Source organism: Manis javanica, chromosome 3 (assembly GCF_040802235.1).
Source record: "Manis javanica isolate MJ-LG chromosome 3, MJ_LKY, whole genome shotgun sequence".
NCBI classification, from domain to species: domain Eukaryota; kingdom Metazoa; phylum Chordata; class Mammalia; order Pholidota; family Manidae; genus Manis; species Manis javanica.
Window position 1 is genome coordinate 40,757,866 of NC_133158.1, and position 23,494 is coordinate 40,781,359.

The 23,494-nt window shown below is 62.6% G+C and overlaps 1 protein-coding gene across 2 annotated transcripts; it reads right to left on the reverse strand.

The window, feature by feature from the left end:
• Positions 1 to 406: 406 nt before the first annotated feature.
• PFKL (phosphofructokinase, liver type) lies at positions 407 to 22,407 on the reverse strand. Of its 2 annotated transcripts, none has more exons than XM_017670182.3 (22): positions 22,252 to 22,407; positions 18,035 to 18,108; positions 15,437 to 15,514; positions 13,551 to 13,740; positions 12,703 to 12,868; positions 12,309 to 12,353; positions 12,031 to 12,139; positions 10,642 to 10,737; positions 10,132 to 10,224; positions 8,643 to 8,768; positions 8,188 to 8,252; positions 7,566 to 7,629; positions 6,160 to 6,306; positions 5,717 to 5,787; positions 5,217 to 5,304; positions 4,438 to 4,590; positions 2,878 to 3,042; positions 2,336 to 2,397; positions 2,000 to 2,111; positions 1,285 to 1,384; positions 1,087 to 1,192; positions 407 to 851 (listed from the first exon to the last, which is right to left on the reverse strand). In XM_017670182.3, exons 1-22 carry the CDS (start codon positions 22,334 to 22,336, stop codon positions 704 to 706), a joined length of 2,343 nt encoding a protein of 780 aa, XP_017525671.1. In that variant the 5' UTR covers positions 22,337 to 22,407; the 3' UTR covers positions 407 to 703. The 2 variants fall into 2 exon arrangements, with proteins under 2 accessions (XP_017525671.1, XP_036850711.1); XM_036994816.2 differs by having other exon boundaries at positions 407 to 917.
• Positions 22,408 to 23,494: the final 1,087 nt, after the last annotated feature.

Sequence of the window (23,494 nt, forward strand, 5' to 3'; positions counted from 1 at the left end):
GCTGGGCTCCCCTTCCTGCCTACCCTGGCCAGTGTCCCCTGGAGGCTCCCAGAGACCCACAACCTGCCCCAGGATCCCTGGCTCTGCTTCTGAGACCCCAGCCCAGGCTGAGCTGGGGACCATTCTGGGTCAGACTCAGGGCCTGGCCTGGGGACCAGGCTCAGAAATCCTCTAAGTCTGAGGGAGGCCAGGCACAGGCCTGGTGAACTAGGGTCACCCTACTGGCAGGGAGGGGTGCTGGTCCTAGGTGGGGAATGTGGCCCCAGAGGGTGCATGTTCCTGAGACTCAGCCCGGCCCCAGGGCCAGAGGGCCCCAGACCCACACATGCCAACAGGGGGCTGCCTACCAGCAGCTGCCCCCCAAGAAGTTCCATGGGCCCTGCTTTTCAGAGACCGATGACACTCCGCAGTTTGAGTGATTTTACTTCTTGAGAAGGTGACATGGTCTGCTCAGCCTTGGGAGCCAGTGCACACACAGGAGCAGGGCCACAGGGATGGCCCAGGGGCACTGAACCTCCTTGGTCCTGGCCCCCCGAGGGAGCGGTGGGGAGGGCCACACAGGTGCTGAGGCAGAGGGGGGCAGTGTCCGAGCGCAGGCGCCCCCCATGCCCCGGGTGGAAGGTGGGTACCAGGGTGCCGTCCTGGAGGAGCCGGGCTGAGCAGGCCCCAGTGCTCGTCCCACCGGGAAGGGGGCCGGGCGGCCTCAGAAGCCCTTGTCAATGCTGAGCGTGCGGCGTGTGACGTGCTCCAGCTCCCCAGACACATAGTCGTCCATGCTGATGCGGTAGTGCGCCAGCATCTTCAGCATGAGCCGCAGCTTCAGCCACCACTGCTCCCGGGGCATGCGGTGCCTGCAGGCGGGCCGGGGCGGAGGTCGGGCAGCTCTGCGGGCAGCCCACCATTCTGGGGACACTGGCCTGGCCACCACACGTGGCTGATGCAGGTGGAGGCGTCCCAAGGGCCTGCACCAGCCACCCTGCCCACCCTGCCCTCTGCCCTGTTGGGAAGAGCAGCGGCCTGGGAGTAGCCCTGGGAGTTAGGGCTCCTGACGCCCAGGCAGCCCACCCCTCTTCTGGGGGCACTCACTCAAAGTCAGTGTCCTTCTTGAGCTCAGTGACAGGACTGAAGGCCACCGCCTTCTTCCGCAGACCAATCACACAGGCTGAGTCGGGGCCGTTGGCGAACACCCGCCCTGTGGACACAGGCTCGTGCTGGCGGCCTCAGCCCCAGGGCTGGGGCAGAGGGCAAGGCTGAGCCCGGGGCTGCCACCCTCCCTCCACGTACCGTTGCGGTAGACTGCCTGCAGCTTCTCCGACATCCAGAGCATGGCCTTCACCCCCAGCTTGGTCCCATAGTTGCGGTCAAAGGGGGTTGGAGCCCCGCCCTGCAAACACAGCAGGTGAGGCCGCGGTCCAGCTAGAGCAAGGGCCAGGCACCCTGACCCGGCTGTGACCTCAGATGAGCCCCCCAGGGCAGCTCCGATACCCCATCCCCTCTGGCCTTCCCCTATTTTTGGCCCGTTCCCGCTGCCTGCAGCCCCTCTAGTCCCTTTCTCTAGCCCAAATCCAGCCTAAAGGCCATCTCTGGAGGCCAGGCAGTGGGCTGCCTCATTAAGTGAGGTGGTCTCTGTGGGCCCCTGCAACTGGCAGGCAGGCCCCCCACCAGTGAGCAAGTTCACCCGGGGAGGCAGGACACAGGGCCCTCACGTTAGGCTGGGAAACCCTGTAGTGCATGCTTCCTGCAGGGTCCCAGGGAGCCCGGGAAGGGGAGGGAGTCTGGCAGGCTGGTGATGGCCTTCCCAGCAGAGACCTCAGCAGGACAGGAGGCTGGCCTCCCCATCTGTGCTACATAATGGTAAGCGCTCTGGTCAGGGGTGAGGAGAAAGCTACCGGGGGATCACCGCTGGGTGCCCCACGATCAGGCACACAGGGCAGGGCCCTCACCCCACCACACCCTCCTGGGACCCTTGGGCCCAGCTACCGATGCCCCCACCCTGTACCTGCTGTAGGTGGCCCAGGACGTTGGTCCTGCAGTCGAAAATGCCCTTCCCCTCAGAGGAGTACAGGTTATACAGGAAGTCTGTGGTGTAGTGCTCATGGCACTTCTCGTTCCTGGGAAGAGGGTGGGGAGCTGACCCCAGCACTGAGCCCCACAGTGGCCCAGCCACAGGCCCCTGGGGGAAGCCGACCCCACCGCCCCCTGCCAAGGCCCCTCCAGGCTCATTCTGCATGGCTGCCCCCTGGCAGCCCCAACACACAGCCTGCATTCTGGAGGCCCCCCGTGACTCAGGCAGACCCCCTCCTCCAGCCCAGCCCAGTCTCCCCTACAGCCCCACCGAAGCACCAGGCCTCTCTGGATATCCGTCTTCATCTTCTCTGTCATGTGCTCCACATTGGCCTGCAGGAGTGAGGGGCAGGGTGAGTGGGACACAGAGGCTGCACCAGCGCTGCACCCACCCGCAGCCTGAGGGCTGTCTGGGGAGAAGTATTCCAGACTGACCACCAGTGTGACTGGGGTGGAGGGGGCATGTGGACCTCCAGCCAGTGGGAGGGCACTGGGACATGGGGCTGGACCCTGAGGACAAGTGGGGTGGGGTGGGGTGAGCCTAGAAGCCACAGAAGCCATAGTGTGGACACAGGGCAGAGGGCTGCATAGGGATGGAGAGGGGTACAGGGGGCACAGGCCAGATCTCCTCACAGGCAGTGAGCCCCCAGGCTGCTGGGTTGTGGCTCCAAACCAAAGTGGAGAAAACAGCTGCATTTGCCAAAGGTTCAGTATCCCCACATGTAAAGAGCACTTACAAATAAAGAAAACTCAGCCAGGCCCACCACCCTCTTGGCTGGTCTGCAGCTAGAAAAAGGTTGGAACTCAGCTCACCTTCAAATCTTGAATGTTGAAGGGGTCCTCAAAGACATAGGCTGCATCAGCCCCCACAGCAATGCCCGTCACGGTGGCCAGGTAGCCACAGTAACCTCCCATGGTCTCCACGATGAACACACGGCGCTTGGTCCCTGAGGCCGACTGCTTGATGCGGTCACAGCTCTGTGGAGCCCGGGGTGGTCAGGCCTTCCCCACTCACTGCAGGGCCACCACACTGCAAGGACCTGGGTCTCTCCAAAGTTGACAGGCCTATGCCCCTGAGCCCAGAGCACTGGCAGCTGTCACATACTCTCCACAGGTCACACCCGAGGGGTACACTAGCTTCTAGTGGGTGGAGCCCAGGGGCGGGGCTAAGAGAATCTTTCTGACATTTGGCCAGCAATACACCTGGCCTTAACTTTCTCCTCTGGCCACTGTAGGGCCATTGGAACAGGGAACAGGGATCAGATAACATGTAGAGCACCACGCCCTGCAGATGCTAATGATAATGTGACAGGTAACAACAACTGTAACTCCTGAGAAGGAAATTATAACATTAAATCAAGAACTGAGAAAAGAGAAATTAGTCAAGTAAGTTACTGGCGTCTGAACCATGAGGTTGAGCAGCTAATGGACAATAAGCAAAGGGGAAGAAACAGCTGCAAGGTTTGCCGAAGGGTCAGTATCCTACATATGTAAAGAGCACTTCCAAATAAAGAAAACCTACCAAGAGAAAAATGGGCAATGGAAAAAGACAATTTTCGAAAAAACCCACATAAACATATAGAAAAATGCTCAGCTTCACCAGAAACCAGAGCTGTAAACTAAAACAGAATACCGTCCTGTCCCATCATAGAAACAAAGAAAACAGGACCATGTTTGGTGCTGGTTGGAAGCAGGAAGCAGAAGGTTCAGAGAGGCCATGGACAACCCACAGCTGGGGTGGATTGTGGGGGCGAGGTCAGGGGTTTCTGGGTCCAGAGATCGCAATAGAAGGGTTTCCTTTAGTATCTTGTTTTATTCACATTTTTTCTAATAAAAACTTAATAATAATTAACATCTTATTAACATGCAAAACCTGCTGGGGTTCAGCACATCCCAATCCAGCACCTGGGGGTGCTGCACCCCTGAGGGAAGCTGGGCTCATGTGGGGTCACAGGTGGGGGGGTGGGAAAGGTCTAGGGGCAGGTAGAGCAGTGAGGAAGCCCCCCCAGGGCTCCCGGTAGGACCAGCCCTGCTCTATGAGTGCAGGGTTCTCCCAAACACCCACCAAACACCCACCCTCCCTCATCCCAGCTGGAGGCCTCAGTGCCTGACCCACAAGTGGCTGCCTCGTGAATAGAACTGTGGCCGGTGTCTACACTGCTGTGCCAGCAGAGCTCCACGGGCTCCAGCCCCAACCACTGGACCCCGGTGACCCCAGAGCCATACCCCATCTGCCATCTGCAAGGCCTCGGTGGGGCAGCCCCCGGGCACTCACCACAAAGCTCTTTCCCCCAGGGCCCGCCTCCTGGGCCTCACCCAGCCACCCCATCCCCACCTGAGTCCAGCCAACTACGCTGGGGCCTGGCGCCCTACCTCCATGGCGGCATTGACGGCAGTGTCTGAGCCCAGGCTGAAGTCGGTGCCCGGCACATTGTTGCTGATGGTGGCTGGGATGACACCCATGACGATACAGAGCTCCTCATAGCGCCCCCGGGCCTCCACCAGCTGCAGCACCCCCTCATAGGCCTGTGGGCGGTGGGGTCCGGGGCCCCCCAGAGGCTGGGCTGAGGTGGCGGAGGGGGCAGGCTCCTGGCCAGGGGCACCCTTTTCTTGCCCCCAAGCACCCACTGGGTGTCAGTACCCACCTGCTCACACCCAACCCCAGGGCTGCAACCAGGTGGGCCTCACATAGGAGCTGAGCCCACTGGGCCAGGGAAGGACTCGCCCGCCTGCCCTGCAGCAACCCGTCCTCTCCATCGGTCTGCAGGGGCTGGGCTCCTCCAAGAAGGTTGGGAATGGCCGTACGCCATTTATTGGGGCAGCCAAGCACCGGCTCTGCCCGCGGTGCCCTCCGTGCTCAGAGCCCTGCCGGGGAGCTGGAGTGTGCCCCACAGCCTGCCAACAGGAGGCCAGGGCAGCCAGGCAGAGGCCAGGCTCCCACCCCTGTGGCTCCAGTCCCCCACTTAGTGAAGGCATCAGAGGGCAAAAACCTCCCCACACCAAACCACAGTCTGCGCGGCGCCATCGTCTGAGTGGCCTGCAGAGACTTCCCTGTGTGTTAGGTTCCCAAAGGGCTGCCTGGGTGGCCCCAGACAGAGGAGGGAGGCTCTAGGGTCACCTCCACCCCTTTTGCTCCCATGGTGACCCCTCACCTCAAAGCCACCGATGACCAGCAGCGCATGGATGCTATAAGTGCGCACATTCTCCACGATCTTCTCCAGGTAGGCCTTGGGCAGCGTCCTGCAGTGGGGGATAAATCAGACGCATGCATCACACCTGCACAGAGCACCAGGCTGGAGGACACGTGTCCACACTGCACTGGCCGTGGGAGAACACAGGCCCTGGGAGGGGGGGACTCCATTTGGAGGTGGAAGCAGGGCCTCAGCACTCAGGGGCCCTGGCAGGTGATGGCCATGAGCCGCACTTCCTGCCACAGGGATGCAGTCCAAGGAAGATGCCTTCCTCTGCCCAGGGGACCTCAGGTGGGTGTTTGGCCAGGAAGCCCAGGCAGGCCACCAGACAGAGGGGACCCTGGCCCAGGGCCACGGGCTGACTTCCCTTGCAACAACCCTACCCCCACACCTGCACTGGGACTCCCACCCCCAGCTGCCCATGGGGGCTGGGGAGCCTGGGTTGGGGGCCGGCCACTCACCTCTTGGTCCCCAGCATGGAGCCACCACGTCCCAGCCAGCCGGCCACATCATGCCAGCCCACTTCCTGCACCTGCAGATGGGAGGTACAGCGTCAGGGGAACCGCAGGGGCACCTCCCCACGCCTCCTCAGGGAACAGCCCGTGCGTGCTCAGGGGAAGCACCGGGGAGGGGATGGAGGCTGTGCCGGGTCAGAGCCAGTCTGGGAGGCCTGGGCGGGGCAGGGCTGAGGTGGACCCAGCCTCTGGGAGCTAACCTCTCCCCGAGGGACTCTGGTCCACGTTCTGCACGCATCAGAACCAGGCCATTCCATGTTCTCACGCCGTGAACCCCCGGGTCCTTATTTATTTATAAGCCAGGGTGGGTTGTAAACCAGCGAAATGGCAAACATACGGCCAAGCACTGCAGGCGCCAGCGCCCCAGCCTGGCCTCATGACATACCTACCTGACCCTTGGCCAGGCCTTCAAAGCCATCGTGCACGACATACACCGTGTGGCCGTGGGAAATGCCGATACGCACCGCCGAGCGCACAGCAGCGTTCATGCCGGCTGCTGGGGCCCCCACGTTCAGGATGGCGAGGGAGAAGCCGGTCTTCACAGAAGGGGAAGGACAAGAGCGTGAGCACAGGATGGGGAGAGACTGGCTGGCCACACAAGTCAGCAACAGTGCACCTTCTGGAAAAGGGGCCCAGGTTCCTTTGCCAGCCTGGACACCCTCCAGTGAGCAGATGGCCCCAGAAATCACAGAAGTCTGTCCTACTGACCCCACAGGTTCGGCAAGACCCAGTGAACCTTGGCACAAGTCTGGCTCAGCCACAAAGTCCTCATCAAAGGCATCAGCCGGACTTCAGTCCCTATTGGCCAAGCACAGCTCGTGGGGACAGCAGCACCAGTACTGACCAGAGCCAGCGTCTGCCAGCAAGCCGACACCAACCACCCCACACCCGGGGGTCAAGCAGCCAGCGCCCCAGGGTCCCTGGCAAGCAGCACGGATGCACAGAGGGGGGCCACCACTGTCACTCTAGTGTTCTAGGAGCCACATAAAATTAGCATCACCCGCTTCCTTGTGATTTCTTGATGTGGTAACACTAGGGCTGATTTATCCTGATATAATCAAAACAGTATCACCTCAATCTGGATCAGTCTATACAAGAAACTACCAAGGGGCTTGTTCACGTTTCCCCACTTCGTCCTTGGGACTGGTGTGTACCTGGCCCACATGGCACACCTCACTATGAGCAGCCGCGTTCCAAGCCCTCCGTGGCCACAGGAGGCCAGCAGCCATGCCAGGCAGCATGGCTCCAGTGGCCCTGCTAACACTGCCTCCTGGGATGGGCACACCCCTGGCCGGCGTGGGCAGGGATGTGGAGACCATGCTGCACCAGGCAGCTGCCATCCCTGGCCAGCTTCTGGGACAAACAGGGGCCAGGACCCCCCTGTCCAAGAGCATCTTGATAGGATCTTTCCCTCACCCCCTGGATTTCGGAAACAAGTGCCGCTGTCATCCTTGATAGAAAACCCACTGCCTGACAGTCTTCAGCTTTCAGAACAGCTCGTGAACACTGAGTCCCCCTCTCCTGAGTGGAATCTACAGGCCTGACTGAATTTCCTTCAGCTGTATGAGAATTGACCGGCCAAGCATCTCCAGCCGAGACACGAGGCTGCACAGGACCTGCTGGTCAAGCGGAGGCCATGCCTCTCAGCTTGGAGCTCGGACCCCAGACAGGAGGGGAGGCCCACCAGCTCAGCCAAGTGGGGGGCAGCAGGCTGACCCCAGCAGTGCAGCAGGTTGAGAAGGCCACGCAACGCAGGATGACAATGACTGTGGCCCTGCAGTGCCCACCCCCTCACCTTCTCTTTGGAGAGCTTCTGGTGTGCAAGCAGCTTGTAAATATTCCAGTTGTTCTCAAAGCTCCTGGAAAGGAAGCCAGTCAAGCATCGCACAGCCTTCAGCCCACAGCCACATAACCCAGCACAGCGCTCGGCCTGGGTGCAGCCCACATCCCCACTCCTGTCACAAGGCCTGGCTGGGTGCCATCGCTGGGGGAGGAGGACCCCGCAGATCCCACAGTGCCAGCATGCCTCTCAGCAAAGTGAGTGCCCCGCATCCAGCCTGCACCCGGTCAGGAGCTCTGTGGTGGGTGGGGGTGCAGCCTGGAAGCCAGATGGGCAGGAGAGCCCTGCAGGCCAGCCTCTGCTGCTTCCCGTGGACACACCCGCCCCAAGGTGCCTGCCCTTCCCTGCCCCGCACACCCATAGCCTGCTGCCCCCTCGTCGCAGGGCCACCGAGACCCCTGCCCTCCTGCTCTCCTCCAAACACACTCGGAAGGAGGGGTCTTGGGAGATGGAGCGCTGCCTGCACAGGTGTGCATGTCCCAAGTGTGGGGCATGGCTGTGTGTGAGCCATGCAGGAGCCGGCCGTGGGCCCGGCTCAGCAGACAGCCACCCCTCGCTGGGCCCCGCCAGCCCTCACCTGCCACGGAGCTGGATGGCCTCCTCGAACCTCTTCTCGTCCATGGCCTTCTGTACCTCTTTTGTCTTAAAGAAAACAAACAGCACAGACTAGAGGCCTGGCTCACAGCTGCCACATGACATGGTGAGCTGGTCCCAGACCTTACAGGGCAGCGGCCCCTGCCAAGGCCACAGACGGGAGGACCAGCTGTGGCCAAGCAGAGAACCGGGTCATCCCTAGCAAGGGGCACCCTGGGCCTGGCCCCTCAGCAGCTGGGAATGGAGGTGCCCAGCCCTCGGCCCCACAGCCAACACCAGGCCTGCCTGCAGCTGGGCCTAGCAGAAGTCACAGCCAGAGGCTCTGAAGTGTCGCAGGGAGAGGCACAGTGGGGTGGTGGTATGTGTGCTGACCCCTCCATGTACCACCCACAGGCAGCAGGCCCCTGAGGAGGCCCTGGGGGCAGGGTTCTGACTCACCACCTGCACACACTCCATGAGGGGGAGCCGCACTGATTGGTTCCCCGAGAGGCTGACCACGCAAGCCGGTGTGTCAGGCATGGCCTCCAGAAGCGCCATCACGGCCTCCATGCCCATCTTGCTGCTCTGAGCGGGGAGGGGTGGGGCGGGGCTCAGGCGGGGCAGCCCTCCTCCGCCCTGGGGGCCACAGTGAGCCAGCCCCACGCCACGCACCCTATGTCCCTTCACCAGTGCACAAACCCTCGGCTCTCAGAGGCACCCACACACACTGGTGGAAGCTTCTAGAACAGGTGGCACCAGAAGCAGGACTTCTCTGAACACCATTCACAAATGGCACTGTTTTGGGGTCTGGGAGAGCCTTGCTCAGGCATGGCTGCGCGGAGGGCCACTCATTCAGCCTGCAGCAGTGGTGGGCGGAATGGCTATCCTGGATTCTTCCCTGAAAGGCGCCTTGCCTGGGTCTCGCCCATGGCTTTCCTAGTGCGTGTGCAGACAGTGAGCTCGGGCTAGTGGGCTGCCCTCCCTGGGGACAAGTCGGATTCCAGTCCTGGCACGGCCAGTGGGAACAGAGCAAGGCCCTTGGTTGCTGTCTCTGCTCAGTAAGGCAGGGGGCCCGCCTCCAAAAAGCTGCCACCCTGTCTTGAGCAACACACTGTCCTTCGTCTCTCAGCCATCCATGAACATCCACAAAACTGGCAGGCCAGCCTGCTCTGGCAAGCAGGGAGACCCCAGACCTGTGCCTGCACATCTGCCCCAAGGCTTGCAGGAAGGCCTGTGTTCGCCCGGTCCCAGGCCCCTAAGGGTCTCTCCCAAGGCCCTCCTGAGGCCCCACAAGAGAGAGCGCAAAGGGCAGCTGGCGAGGTCGGCAAGCCCCAAGTCAGCGTCCCTGCTGCTCTGGGCAGCGACAGGAGAGCACACTCTCCTGCCTCCAGGAAAGGCTTCGCAGTGGGACCGCTTGGTCACTGCAGGCCGCGCCAGCGGCCGGCTTCCCAATAGCACTGCGGCCCAGATGCAGCAGCCGTCTGCCCACAGGGTGACCCACTGTCACACATGGCACTCTGCCACCCATGGGGCCTCCCCTGGCCCCGGCAATGATGGCCCTCAGGCCAGAATCCACACTCCCGCCCCAAGTGCCTGGCCTCCTCCAGGCCATAACAGCTATGGGGCAGGGGCCAGGGGCCAGACGCAGAACAACCAGACAGCAGCCAGCTGAAGGGCCAAGTCACAGGCCGGGCCCTCTGTCCCCCCTGCCCCCCAGGGACCTCCCAAAGAGCCGGGTTGGCAGAAGGGTTGGGAACTAAGGTTGCTGAAGCCTGGGGTGGGGAAGGGGGCTGGCATGGAGGCCCAGGTCCCCAGGTCCATGTTTCCCACCCCACAGAGAAATGTAGGGGCTACACCTGGGTCTCATCCATGCGCACCCGCAGTGCTGAGGAAATGCCCACGCTCACCTACGCATGCACATCCAGGGTCAGGGCAATGCCCCACCTACCAGGATGCGGTCAAATGCCGAGGGGGTCCCTCCCCTCTGCACGTGGCCCAGCACAGTCACACGAGTGTCAAAGCCCAGCCTCTGGACCACCAGCTGCTTGGGAAAGAGTTGGGGGCTCCTTGGGTTTGACGCTCACCCCCACTGCCCTGACACCCCGAGGGCCCCCAGACCTAGTCTCCACCCCTCCCGTGCCCTGCCTCAGGGATTCCAGGGTGTCCGCCCACAGGGGCCCAGAGAGCCCGCTGAGGGTTCTCTCCCACTAAATGTGTGGGTAAATTCCCATGTGCAGATGTTTGTTTGGCTCCCACGTGTGTGTGAACATGGGGTGTCCCCACACCTCTCAGGGGGCCTTGGGTGTGCCCACCCCGTGGCTGGCTGTCTTTGGAGATGAGGAAGCACCTTCCAGAGGCTCCTGTCCCTGGAGGCTGGGGTGGGCCCCCAGCAAAAGCATTTGGGGACTGGAGATAAAGGGGTGCCTGCCCCCGCTGAGGCCCCCTACCCCCCACTCACGTCCTTCACGTAGCGGGAGGAGATGGGCGTCCCGTTGCGGTCTATGGCACCCTCGGCGATGATAATGATGTTCAGGCGGGATCCACGGCTCCGAGTCTATGTCAGACGTCTGGGCTCAGGTGCCAGCCTACAGACCCCTGCCCTGGACACGGCTGCCACCCATGAGCCTCCCCGGGGTCCTGGCGAGGGGTCTACAGTCCACATGAGGAGCAGAGTGGGTGGACTGTGGCAGCCAACTGGGACCCTGCTGCCCCTCCTGGGGTGGGAGAGTGGGTTGGTGGGGGGTTACCAGCCACACGCCCGGCAGAGGGAGGCTGAGGCCCTCAGAGCCATGGTCCAGGCAGGTGGCACATGGGTGACTCGGATGCGATGCCCCTGGGGAACGCAATCAAGACTGGAAGCCTTCTGGGGCCCAGGCTCGGATGGAGGGGCAGAGGGGCCCCCACAACAACAGCCGGCAGCCTCAGAGCAGGTCCTGCCAGGCGCTCACTCAGACACTGGGGTCGCCTCTGAGCCTCCGTTTTCCCACCCTTACAATGGGATGGCCTCACATGCTGGCCACCAGCCAGGACTTCCACCACCTGCGTCCTGGAGCAGGAGAGCCAGTGCCTCCCCTCTGTGGGAGGGGCCCACAGCACCCCGTACCTGCCCTTGAGGGGACTGACGGCCCGCAAGCCCAAAGCTCTCTGGGAAGGCGCTTTATTTATTTCTTCAACAAATGTGGGATTCACTCTGACCCATAAGCCCCATGTTTGCCCCAAAGTGGCCAAAGAGCCTCAGGAGAAGACAGGGCCAGCACAGCTCTGAGAGGCCTGGGCACAATGAAGAGGGAACCGGGAACGGAGGCCTGCCTGGAGGAGGTGGGGCTGGTGCAGGAGGTGACACAGTCAGAGACATGGTGGCAGGGGGACTGGAAGAGCGGGTGCCCCCATCACTGCAGCTGGGGAGGTGGGCAGGGTGCAGAGGAATACCTGCATCTTGCAGGTGGAGAAACTGAGGCTCAGGGGAGCCTAGGAGGGCCAGGGACTCACCCAGAGCAGGAAGGAACCAGGGTGTGCTGACTCCGAGCGCATACCACTTCCAGGAAGGCCCCTCTCGAGTTCTCAGCAAGTAAGCTGAGGCCCAGGTCACCAGGGCGCCCGCTGCTCACAACCCCGACTCCTCTGCCCTCGAGGGGACTGCCCCCAGGCATGGCCTTGCACCAGCACTGTACCGCTCCCACTCCTCACTAGGTGCTACCCCCAGAGGGACACTCGCAGAGGCTTGCTGAACCAGACCGACCAAAGCTGGTCACATGGCCCCAGGGCTGCCACCCCAAGGACGCCTGCCTCTCTGTGCGGGCAAGCAGCTCACCACGGGGACCCTGGGATGGAGACCTGCCCCACTCACCTCACCGAGCCTCTCACACATGAAGTTCTCCCAGCCATCCTCAGGCGGCGCCTCGGGGATGAACAGCCAGTCGGCCCCCGAAGCCAGGGCGGACACCAGGGCCAGATACCTGGAGCAGCCGGATGGTGAGGGGCGGCAGTGGGCAGGGTCCCAGCCCAGCTCCAGGGAGACCAGGGTTACAGGGGAGGTGCCGCTCCAAGCTTCACCCAGCCCGAGATGGGGCGTGCGTTCGAGGAGCACCTGGCACTGAGCCCCACCAGCCAAAGTAGCCCCCTTACCCACAGTGCCGCCCCATCACCTCCAGCACGAAGGTCCTCTGGTGGCTGTGGATGGTACAGCGAGGAAGGCGTCAGCGCTGAGCCTCAGTGAGCTGGGCAGCATGGCCAGCAGGAGAGCCACCCGGGAGCCACAGGGGCTGAGCCTCGCCGCTCACAGCCCAGCTCTGCCGTGGGAGGGCCTGGGCGCTGGGGTGACCGAGTCTCTGCATCAGCAGCCACCTCTGCCCGGGGTTCCCTGACCTGCTCCTGAGGCCCTTCGCCTCCCCAGGCCTGGCCATCATGGGCCGGCGATCTAAGGACCCCCAGGAGATGCGCAGGCGACCCGGCCCGGCCCATGGTCTGCATAGCTGGGGCCTGTACCCTCACCAGGGCCCCAGATGGCTGCCTCATGCACCTCTGGGCAGTGGTGGTGATGGCATCGATGACCTCCATGATGCGGTGGAGGGCCGAGTCTGTGCCGATGGTCATGTCCGTGCCACAGAAATCGTTGTCGATGGAACCCACCAGCCCAGCGATGTTCAGGTGCGAGTAGGTCTGAGCTGTGCCCTCTGAGATTTTGCCTGGACAGTCACAGCAGAGACCCAGCTGAGGCTTCACGGCTGATCTGGGCCCTGCAGCCACAGCACAGGCTCGACGCCTGTCTCCCATCCCCAGCCCACCCAGCAGCGTGGACCAAGCAGGTCCCCGGGCTCACGACCCCCTCCCAGGTCCTGCATCGGGGGTCCTGCCTGGCGGAAGGGCAGCTGAACCACCAATGCCAAATGTAGGCTTACCTGGGACCCCCCAGGGAGCCTTGGGGCACGCACCCCTCATCTACAGCCTGCCACAAGTGGCACAGAACTAATTATAAGAGGTCACTGGCAATGCCAGAGCTGTGTCTTCTGTGTCACCAAATTTTAACTATTCTACTCCAGCAAACTGCCTGACTCTGCATCCACGTCTGGGAACCTGTTGCCCTCAAGGCCCACCCACACATACAGGGTGAGTGGGTCTGGGACTGCTGTCTGCCATCAGCAGGTAAGGCCAGGCAGTGTCTGGGGTCCCAGAGGCCTGGAGCTCCAACCCCGACCTTCTCACTACCTACCACCTGGACAGGTGGCTCCTGAAACCGTCCAGAGGGGTCCCGACCTCAGGTTGGGCCAGGCCCTCTCCTCCCCGCCAGAGCCCAGCCAGGTCACGCCTGCTCCCCTTGTCCTGCCCACGTCCCCACCAGGCCACTGTGCGGGCCCGCCATGGACGCACCTGCCCCCACCAGCTCCTCCAGCAGGCTGCCCCACTCGCTGCGGAAGATGTTGGCACCCGTGAGGCTGCCATCCCCGCCAATGACACACAGGTTGGTGATACCACGTTGGACCAGGTTGTAGGCCGCTGCCAGGCGTCCCGCCCGTGTGGTGAAGGCCTTGCAGCGGGCGCTGCCAATGACGGTGCCACCCTACGTGATGAGATGGGAGCCTTGGCCAACAGGGTGGCAGAAGGGCCTGTGAGGCACGGGGGACCCCGCAGAATGGAGAGGGAAGAGTCCAGGGGCTTCCCCGGAAACCAGGGCAGGTCCCCACCCCTCGCGCCTCTCCCCACACGAAGGACGAGGAAACTGTCCACAGGGTGACAGAGTGAGAAGGCTCTGAAATCTGCAGTGCACCTCCCACACATGCGTGCACACGTTCATGCAAGCCCACATGGGTGCACGAGCTCCCTGAGCCTCCCACAGCTCTGGCCAGAGCCCACACAGCCCCCTGCCCTGGTTGGCTTAGCTGGGCCACCTGTGGACCGCAGGGCACACACCCGCAGGCCCACTGGGCACTACCCCACCCCCACCATGCTGCTCCCCAGGGGCACCTCTGCTGGGGAGGGCCCAAACCTCCCTCTTGGCCCCCATGGTGCCGTGGTGGGGGTGCCAGGGAACCTCCCAGTGGACCTGAACATGCAGATCAGCACCGTGCCACCCCAGCTCTACTCCCCCACTTCGCCTCCCTCCTCCTCCCTCCTGCCCATCCCCCGGCCCCTCCTCCTGCCTGTTCCCTCCCCCTTTGTCCCTCCTGCACCCCCTCCGGGCCCCTCTGGCCACCTGTTCTGGGCTGCTCACTTCTCCCCAGACATCTGCTCTTCCCTGCAACCTTCACCAAACTACCTTTCACGCAATTTCACATGCCAGCTCTGTGCTCAGCCTAAAGACCCTTCCCCAGAGCTGATCACTTAGGAGCGAGGGGCCACAGCTGTCCTCTGATGCAGGGTCAGAGCAGAGCAATGGCCCTATCAGGGCCTGGGGGCTGTCCTCCCTGGGCCCCTGGGTGGAGGGCAAGGTGGCCAGGCTGCAGCATGGCCCCGTGACAGGCTGGCAGGGAGTCCCTCTCCCCAGCACTGGGGAGGCTAGGGGGAGCTTGCTAAGCCCAAGAACAAGGCCTGTCCACACCCCACCAGATTGACCAGGGCTGGGGCAGCAAACTGGCTCTATTCCTCAGGGGCACCTCAAAGATGTCCCTCGGTGGCATCAGCCCTGGGCAGGAGGGGCAGGGGGGACCCTCAGGCAGGCCATGCCTGGACCGGGCCTGCACAGAGACGTGGGGCACCAGGGTCCAGGTCCATCCGCCTACTGCTCCCACTGACCCATTTACGGCTCAACCTGATGACTGGCCACTTACATAGGCAGGGAGTCAGCTGGCAGCCTGGCACAGGGGACAGGGCCTGGCACAGGGAACAGGGCCTGCACAACCAACCCAGCTCTGTGGGTGAATGAGGGTCTCTCCACAGACACCCGGTCCAAAGACCACTTGTCCTAGAAATCTCTGGCCTGAGCAAGGTGCTCCTCCCCCTGCCCTCTGTAGGCTGGAAGGAGACTTCCTTGCCAGAGGCCTCAGTCACAGGGATGCTCAGAGTGACAACAGGGCGAGGCCAGGCGGAGGCCACTCTGAAGCTGTGGCACACCTTTTCCAAAGTGTCCTCTCCTCCCCACACTCCCTTGGCTGAACACTGAGAGTGAGGCCTTGTAACGGAGTACCCAGGGCCCTCATCCCGAGGACCCACTGCCACTGGAGCCGCGTCCTGCAGGACGGTGTAAGCGCACCCTTGTGCGTGCCTCCCTGTGCACACCCGTGCTCACAGGCAAGCAGGGCTGCCCTGCCGCAGCTCACCAGCTGGATAATGTTGGAGACGCTGAGCCAGTCGGCCTGTTTGATGTTCTCACCTCCTTCCACAAGACCCTCGTAGCCCTAAAATCAGGAGGGGCAGGCGTGAGACAGACACCACACAGCACTGTGGTCTTGGAGCAGGACACCTGGAACCCCAGCCAAAACCCCATCAGGCTGGAAGCAGGCCCAAGGGTCCTGACCCCCGAGACGGCCTCACCCCAAGGTGTTGGGCAATGAAGCCAGGATCAGCCAGTGGTCGCTGGCCACCAGGGAGAGAGGCCGCGGGCCTGCAGGTGGGCCTTCCAGAAGGTACTCTGCAGGGCACACAAGACCATTCATTACCAAGCAACACATAGCAATGCGCTCGTGGAGCAGGCAGCCTGCCTGTGAGTGTCCTCGCGCAGAGCACACCAGGCCACCACACCCAGATCAGAAACAGAACACGCCCAGCCCCCAGAAGCCCTCCCAAGGGGCCCATGTCCTGCTGAGGATGCTGATCAGATGCAGAAGTGGCAGCTCTCAGTGTCCACGTTGTGCCCGACTCCTCGGCCCCGCATGGAATCTGTGTGTGTAGTTCTAAGCAGCTGTCCCATGGTCCACCAAGCACGCCCCATGACTTATGACCTGTCCACTGTGATGAACACTGGGGAGGCCTCCAGTTTGGGGCTCATAAATAAGGCTGCTGCACACATGTGGCCAGGGAGCGGACTACTGATTGCTGGGTGTATTAGCGCCACCCACGGCACTGACGCACAGCACCCAGCATGCTTGTGGCGAACTCCTCGCCCGCCGGCGACGTGGCTGGGGCTCCCGGGAGCCTGCCCATGGCTCTGGGTCATGCCCATCTTCACCCTGGTCCTGCAAGTGGTCCCAACTGGAATCTCCCTGGTGACCACATGCTGCTCCCCTGTGACTCAGCCACCTGGATAGGCTCTATGAGGCGGCGCAGGCCAGAGTCTTGCCAATTTCTTCTGTCAGGTGGCCCACCCCCTTCTCATCTGTAGCTCTTTATAAACTGGATATAGGGCACACAGGGAAGAGGTGCAGCAGAGCCCCATGCCAAGATGAGCAGCGCTGCCTCCTCCATGCAGCTGTCCCCGGCCCCTCCAGAGAGGCAGCGATAGGCCACTGACCCTTGCCTGGTGCTGCAGCTCAGCTAAACTCTGGGCATCTGGTCCCCCCTGCTCACTCCCCTCGGCCAGGCCGCTGCTCCCTCAGGTGGGCCTGCAGGGTCCTGGGGGCACCCAGAGCCTCCCTCACCAGCTCACAGCCCAGCCCTGCCTGCCCTGCCAGGGTCCCAGGAAGACGGAGGCCCCCAGTCTAAGGGACGCAGCTTCTTTCTCAGGCTCCGGCCAGGCCAGGCTCCTCTTCCCTTTCCTCCTCCTCTCTCTTGCTCTCCCTCTTCCTCCCTCCCTCTGGCCTTTAGGACATATGCCAGCCCCCCACAACCACCCATAAACAGAAAAGGCAGGAAAATGACCCGAAAACTGACAGCAGACACTCCCAGAGCAAGCAGCTACCAAACAGCAACTCGAATCTGCAAAAGCTTAAGCCACGGCACAGAGCCCGCACACAGGGCTGCCTGGCCCTGCCCTGCCCCTGTCCTGCAGAGCCAGGAGACCCTGCTGAGGCCAGTCAGCTTAGCTCCAGTCAGTCTCATGGACACAACCCTCCTTTCCTAGCCCGGGAATCTTCTAGAATGCCTTGCCATACCTCCACACACTTTGCACTGCTCCCTTCCGCCCTCACCCCTCCACCCCTTCTCCCATCACCCTGGACTGCCAGGCCCCAGGCAGCCTCAGAACTGGCCACAGGCCCTGTGCACGCTGGCAGCTCTCCTGTATCACCTCTGAGCCCAGAGGTCCCTTTGGGCTCTGGGGTGAACAAGCAGTCCCCATTCTCTGGGCCCATCTCACGCAGGGGCTGCGGGAGGTGCTCTGACTGGCCAAGTAGCCCTAGCTCTTGCGCTCTAGCCTCCCCTCTGGGAATGAATCTGTATCCCCACCTAGAAGAAACAGAGGGTCAGGGAGGTAAAGGGACGCACCTGCCGCACATGTACACCCTGGACCCACACCTCCCATCTGGAGGCTGCTTATCTGTGGAACAAGGCCACTCCATGGAGAATCTTGCCCTGTCCTCCAGAAGGTTCTAGATCATCATCAGGGTATGGACACCCCCTGCCCAGCTCCTGAGATTCAAAGATCTGCTTCCCAAACATGACCTACAGCTTTGCAGGGTCCCAGCCACCCTAAGATGGTATGACGGTCCAGCCCCGTGGGAGGGAGAGGCCTACCAAGCTGCTCACTGGACACCCCATACAGCCAAGGGCAAGCCTTGGGGACAGGCCTAGCTTGGGCCTGGGCCAGGGGACAGGGACAGACAGCCACAGTGAGAGGAGGGGGGTCTGGGGAGAGCAGGCAGGCCAGGTTACATTCCACTACAGAGTGAAACAAAGTAACACACTGCAGCCACCAGAAAGCCACAAGACATGGAGGGAATTCTGCTAGTGTACCCCTGCCTGGCCACAGTGTGCCCCTACCCGGCCACAGTGTGCCCCTACCCGGCCACAGTGTGCACACCCTGTGCCCCCCACAACCTTACCTCGTAGATGAGGAAGACCTTGGCTCCCACGTAAATGCCCATGCGCGTCACAGCTCTGACAGCAGCATTCATACCTGCCAGGCATCAGACAACACCCATCAGTGGACACGTGGAGATGTGAGGACCCTGGACAATCCCTCCCACCACTCAGGGGAGGCAGAGGCAAGAGAGTGACGCCCAGCTTGGCAGGCTGGTATCAGCTCTGGGCATTCGGAAATATGTTGCCCAGAGTTAAACCACGAAAATCCCCACCCACCCAGACCCGATTCAGTGTGAGTGCGGAGACCAGGTGTATGTGCTGAAGTTCCAGATCGTTTACAGCCATTTCCCTGCTCCCCTGGCAGCCTCTGCGGCTCAGTGGGACCCCCGGTTTCCCAGGCGCAAGGAGTAGACCTCGGGGCAGCCAAATGGGTAGGGCTGTAGCCACTGTGAGCCTGGAGAATGCCAGGCCCTCGTGCTGGTCAGCAGCCCCAGAGCCAGCAGCCCAGCAGGCTGACCCTCATACTGGCCACGGGCACGGGGCCAGGGGATGGGTGACGGACTGAGGAGCAGGAGCCTGGAGCTCCGTGGCAATGCATGATTTGCCCCAAACCTTCTTTGCTGAGAGCCCACATCACAAAAGCACCGAAGGGACAGGCAGAACAGCCCCCATGTCCTGGGAGAGGAAGACGGCCCCTGTCCCCCATCCCGGGTCCCATCCTCTGACGCTGCCTCTGGGGCCAGGTCTCAGAGGGGACCTGTGCTTGGCCTCACCCCCAGGACCACCCTGCTCCCCCTGCCTCCCTCCCCAGCACCTGAGCCTGAGCCTGGGAAGGCCTTTCCCTGGAGAGAAGCCAGTGCAAATGCTGAGCACGGCCGAGCCCCCAGGAGCCCCTGCTGTCCTGCCCTCCTGAGCTTGTGGAGGTGGGCACTGTCTACCACCCAGTGCACCATACTTCCAGGGTGTCCACCTGAGGACTCATGACCTTTATCCTGCTTATACAAGTCCCATCCCGGAGACCCAAGTCTCCAGCCTGGAAGACAGGACCCAGGGGGACTGAGCAGATCTCTGATGACACATCCAGGGTTGCAGAGCACGGCAGGAAGAGCCCAGTGGGCAGAGCCTCTCCCACACACAGGCCCATGGCACCAGGCTGCCACAAAAGCAGCCAAGCCCTTACCCTATCCCACGTGCGGGTGAACACCCAAGGTCCCAGAGGGAGCGCAGGGGACCTGCCGGAGCCCCAACAGCTGAGGGCTGTGTCAGATACACTCTGGAACCCTCCTGGGGCACAGTGAGAGGCTCTGTCCCCACCCAGCAGCCAAGGCTCTTGCTGCCCGACCTCCAGTGCCAGGGACTCCTGGCACAGTGGTGCCCAGACATCAGGGCAGAGAGCAGAGGCCAGCTGGGACCTGAGCTCGCCACACTCATGGCTTACATGCTTGACTTTAGCAAGAGAACCCTGTTCCTAAAGAAATCATGTCTCGTGTCCCCCAAAGACATGGAAGCAGCATTGTGGAGACTGACATTAGGTGCAGAAGCCCAGAGAGTACAACCCCCCTCCCTACTGCTCTCCCAGCCCCACAGCTGGGGGTCCAGGAGCCAGATCTGAAGAGCCCCAAGTCCTGCTGCCTGAGGTCAGGGGGCCCCAGAGCCGCAGGCCTCCCCCTCCCCAAGAAGAGACACCACTCAAGCTCCCCCACCACCCCTCCCCCTCCCCCGGCAGGCCTGGTGCGGAGGCATGCAGCTGCCTCACTGACCTAGGCCAGCCCAGGCCATTCTCTCCAGTACCGCTGGGCTGAGGCCACTCTGGGCTTCCTGCAGGCTCAAGGTCCAAGCCCCACCTCTCAGGCAGGAGGGAGGCCAGCAGCTCCAGACAGATGGGTCAGGGAGACAGGATGGGGGAGTGCTGTGGCCAGGGACCCAGGCCCACGTCCAGCCCAAGGGCTCTCTGGTTACTCCTGGCTCCAGGTGCTGCTAGGCAGGCCAGCCCCAGGTCTAGGCCATGTCACTAGTCACCCATGGGCTTGCCTGGAGTTCCAGGGACAGCAAAGGGGCCCCAGGATTAAGGTAGTTTTCAGCCTTTCAGAAGTAGAACAAATGACGGTGCCAGCTGCCATGGAGACGGCAGCCTGAGGGCATGGGTTTCCCTTAAACCTCCCAGGATGCTTTGTTTCAAAAAGGCCTTAATTGCCATTTAATCTGCTTTTCTTTCTCTCAGAATAAACCTTGGTGGCAGCCACAAGCTCCTCAGGGTCCCTGGCTGGAGACCCCTGACTGTCAAAGCAGGCAGGGAAACTGCAGCAGAAAGTCAGGGTGATGCGTCAACAGTGCAACCAGACTGAGGCCCTAGGTGGGTGCTTTCACTCCCAACATGTGTTTCATTCCCATCACAATTAGCTCCCAGAAAAACAAAACGTACAGGAAAGCAGGCACCAAGAGATGACACGGCTCAACAGAGCATCACTTGATTATGGCTGACACATGTCCTCGGAGCCTGGCTTGGGTACTGCGCTGGGGGTGGGTGGGGAGCTGAATTCTCACCTGCAAACTCAGGGCCACCACGCCCACGCTGGCCAACTGCAAAGGCAGGTCCTGCGTGTTGCTAGGGGCGGGCAGGGGGTCACCCCAAGAGATTCTGGGTAGAAAAATGGGTGGGCTGGGCTATTTCAGTCTCCTAGTGACTTCTGCAGGAAGCAGGCCAGTGTCCTTGAGCGCGCAGCTTCCCTCCACCAGCAGGCTCTCCAGGCCAGTAGGAGGGCAAGACAGGGGCAGAAGGAGGGTGTGACTCCCGGGCTGGCTGGAAGAAACCTGCCAGGAGCCTGGTTTTGCCCCCTCCCCTGTTTACAGAAGGGGAAACTTCGGCCTGAGGGAAGCACCAGGGTCACAGAGCTGGTCAACCCAGTCCACCCAGAACCAGGGTCCGGCCCTCCTCTCCATGCGCTTGGCTGGTTTTCACACATTCTAACTCATGCAGACTTAAGCGCTGCCCATCCTGGGTGAGGCACCAGGGCCAGGCTGGTCCAGAGCCCCCAACTCGGACAAGCTTTGCCTTCCCCTGGTCCACCTGCCTAGGCTGCCAAGGCCCCTTCCTCCCTGGCCCTTCAGCCACGCCCACTGACTCCCCTATCGTGTTTAGTCTGTGCAGGGTGGGGAAACATGCCACCCACAGGGCTTCGCACCACACCCAATGAATGCCATTCGGCCTCCCCAACCCCCTCAGGTGCTGTCTGCACTGTGGGGACAGGAGCCACGTGGAGACCCCCATGCCCACAGGGCCACGGGCGTCAGGGTCTCCCCCGCCTCTCTGGCAGGTGCGCGCAGCCCTCTCAGGATGTCTGTCTTCCCACACACCTGGCCTTTCCCAAAGTTTAATTCCATGGGATGATGCCACCCTCCAAGCCTGCTCACCTCGGCCCAGCCCACCAGGCCACACTCTGAGGAGCTCCAGCCACAGCGAGCAGCTGCTTGCCCACAAGGGAATGTGGACGGGCAGCAGAGTGTGCTGTCCACCAGCAGGACCAGGCCAGTGGGCTCAGCCCAGATCCGCAGGGGCCCCGGTGCAGACAGGCTGCAGAGGAGCAGCTGGTTCTCTCTGCCTTCCTGGGCTAGTGAGAGCCTCCTCCTGGCTCTCCCTAGCTTCTGAGCTGGAAGAAGGCGGTGCGGCCTGCTGCTCAGCAGCTTGGCTCCCTGGTCTACCTGAGGCCTCACCTGGCCCCCAGGAGAAGCAGGAATGCGAGGGGGACGGCGCCAGGGCGGCCCTGGGGGGCGCAGTCTGGGAAAGGCACTGTGGCAGGTCGCCTTTCAGAACCAGGAAGAGCCGTGCTCTCCGGGCCTGCGGAGACCTGCAAGACCTCGGTGACACTCCTCCGGGAAATGGGGCTCCCGACACGTGCCGCCTGGGAAGAGGCGCGGAGAACACCCGGGGAGGCCGTCAGGCGCTCGCCACGCGCCGCGTTCCCGGGCCGCTGCCGGCCGCACAGACACACCCCCGGGCGGCAGGCGCGAGGCGGGGCGCGGAGGCAGCGGCGGGCGGCACGTACGCGGCAACCCGCGCGCGTCGGGGGCGGCCGACCTTACGGGGCCGGGAACCAAGACGGGGTCGCAGGCCCGGGCAGAGAGGCGGCCGGCGCGCGCCCCCAGGTCCCGGCAGAGCGGCGGCGGGAGCGCAGGGGGGTCTCGGGGACAAGCAGGCTCCTCTGCCCCCGCCCGGCGACAAGCTCCGCGCGCCGCCCACCTTGCGCGTCGCCGCCGCTGGTCAGCACGCCTATGGCCTTGCCGGCCCCCGACATCCGCAGCTTCTCCAGATCCACGGTGGCCATGGCTGCGGAGAAGGCCGCCTGGCTCCTGGCTCTCACTGTCGCCAACCCCGCCCCGTACCTCGCCCCGCCCCGCGCCGCGCCGCCGCCCCGCCCCCGCACTCGTGAGGTCACTGCTCCCCGCGGCCGGGCGGGAGACTGGGGTGGGCGGGCCGTCCGTGTCGCTCCCCGGGGGCGGGGGGGGCCGCGTCCCCGCGTCCCCGCGACCTCGCGTCCCGGGGTCCCCACTGCTGGGCAGTCTGCGGCCTTGGCCGCGGAGCCCTCGCGTTCTGGTTTCTGCGCCGGTGGACTTAACAACGCGCGGCGTGTTTGGAGGAGCCACGTCCCCCTTTCCAGGTGCAGCGCAGCTCTCCGGAAAGCTGCAGCCGGCCCCGCCCAGCGCAGAGCCGGGCAGGGCCGCGGGCACGCCCGAGGGCGCCCCTGGGCCGATCGCCGTTCTCCGTTGCGGTTTGTAATTCTAGGCCCGGATCTACTTTAACTTCATTTTTCAAGAAGTTCACTGCTGGAGCGCAGGCACCCTCCACGCCGACCGGGGCGTTTCCCCGAGGGCCGCTGTCTGATCAAGATGCCCAATGGCACAGAGCCTTGGAGTGTTAATATTCTTTGCCCCTATAACCACGTGCTGGACGCTGGGAAAACTCTTGCACACCTGGCATAGTGTGGTGGTGGGTACCTATTCAGGACAGAGGCCTCTACCCTGCATGGTCAGTGGGTCGGCCACGCCAAATAATGGAGCCCCTCCCCCAAGCCGGGCCTCAGGCAATGGGGACCCTGTAACTCAGGTCGGGAGGGGTGGTGACCCAGGATCAAAATACCTTTGAAACCCGTATCAGTCAAAGGGAGAAATAAAGCAGGAGAAACCCGTTTATTTCTTACAATCACCACTTCTGCTCTTCCGTGTGTCTCGCAATCCGGCCGCAGAAAAAGGGATCCCACCCAGCCTCTGCGGTCTTGATATGCCCTTGCTCGCCCCTGTAATTACCTGTTGATGGGGAGATAGACTACTTATCTCCACCCCTTGGAAACACCTATTGACACAGAGATGCACTAAAGCCAGATGAGATTTTCTGGAAATACTGCAATTTTACCCACAGACCCAGTGAGGTCAGGAGGACAGACTCAACCTCTGCCCCTCCAGGAGCTTGGGTGGCTGGTGAGAAA

Excerpts from the sequence above, each read along its gene's own strand:
- PFKL (XM_036994816.2), bottom strand. The coding sequence starts at position 22,336 with ATGGCCACCGTGGATCTGGAGAAGCTGCGGATGTCGGGGGCCGGCAAG. Across the intron at positions 8,769-10,131 it reads CGGCATTTGACCGCATCCTG|AGCAGCAAGATGGGCATGGA; the intron begins GTAGGTGGGGCA and ends CTCCCCGCTCAG. Across the intron at positions 8,253-8,642 it reads TCATGGAGTGTGTGCAGGTG|ACAAAAGAGGTACAGAAGGC; the intron begins GTGAGTCAGAAC and ends GTTTTCTTTAAG.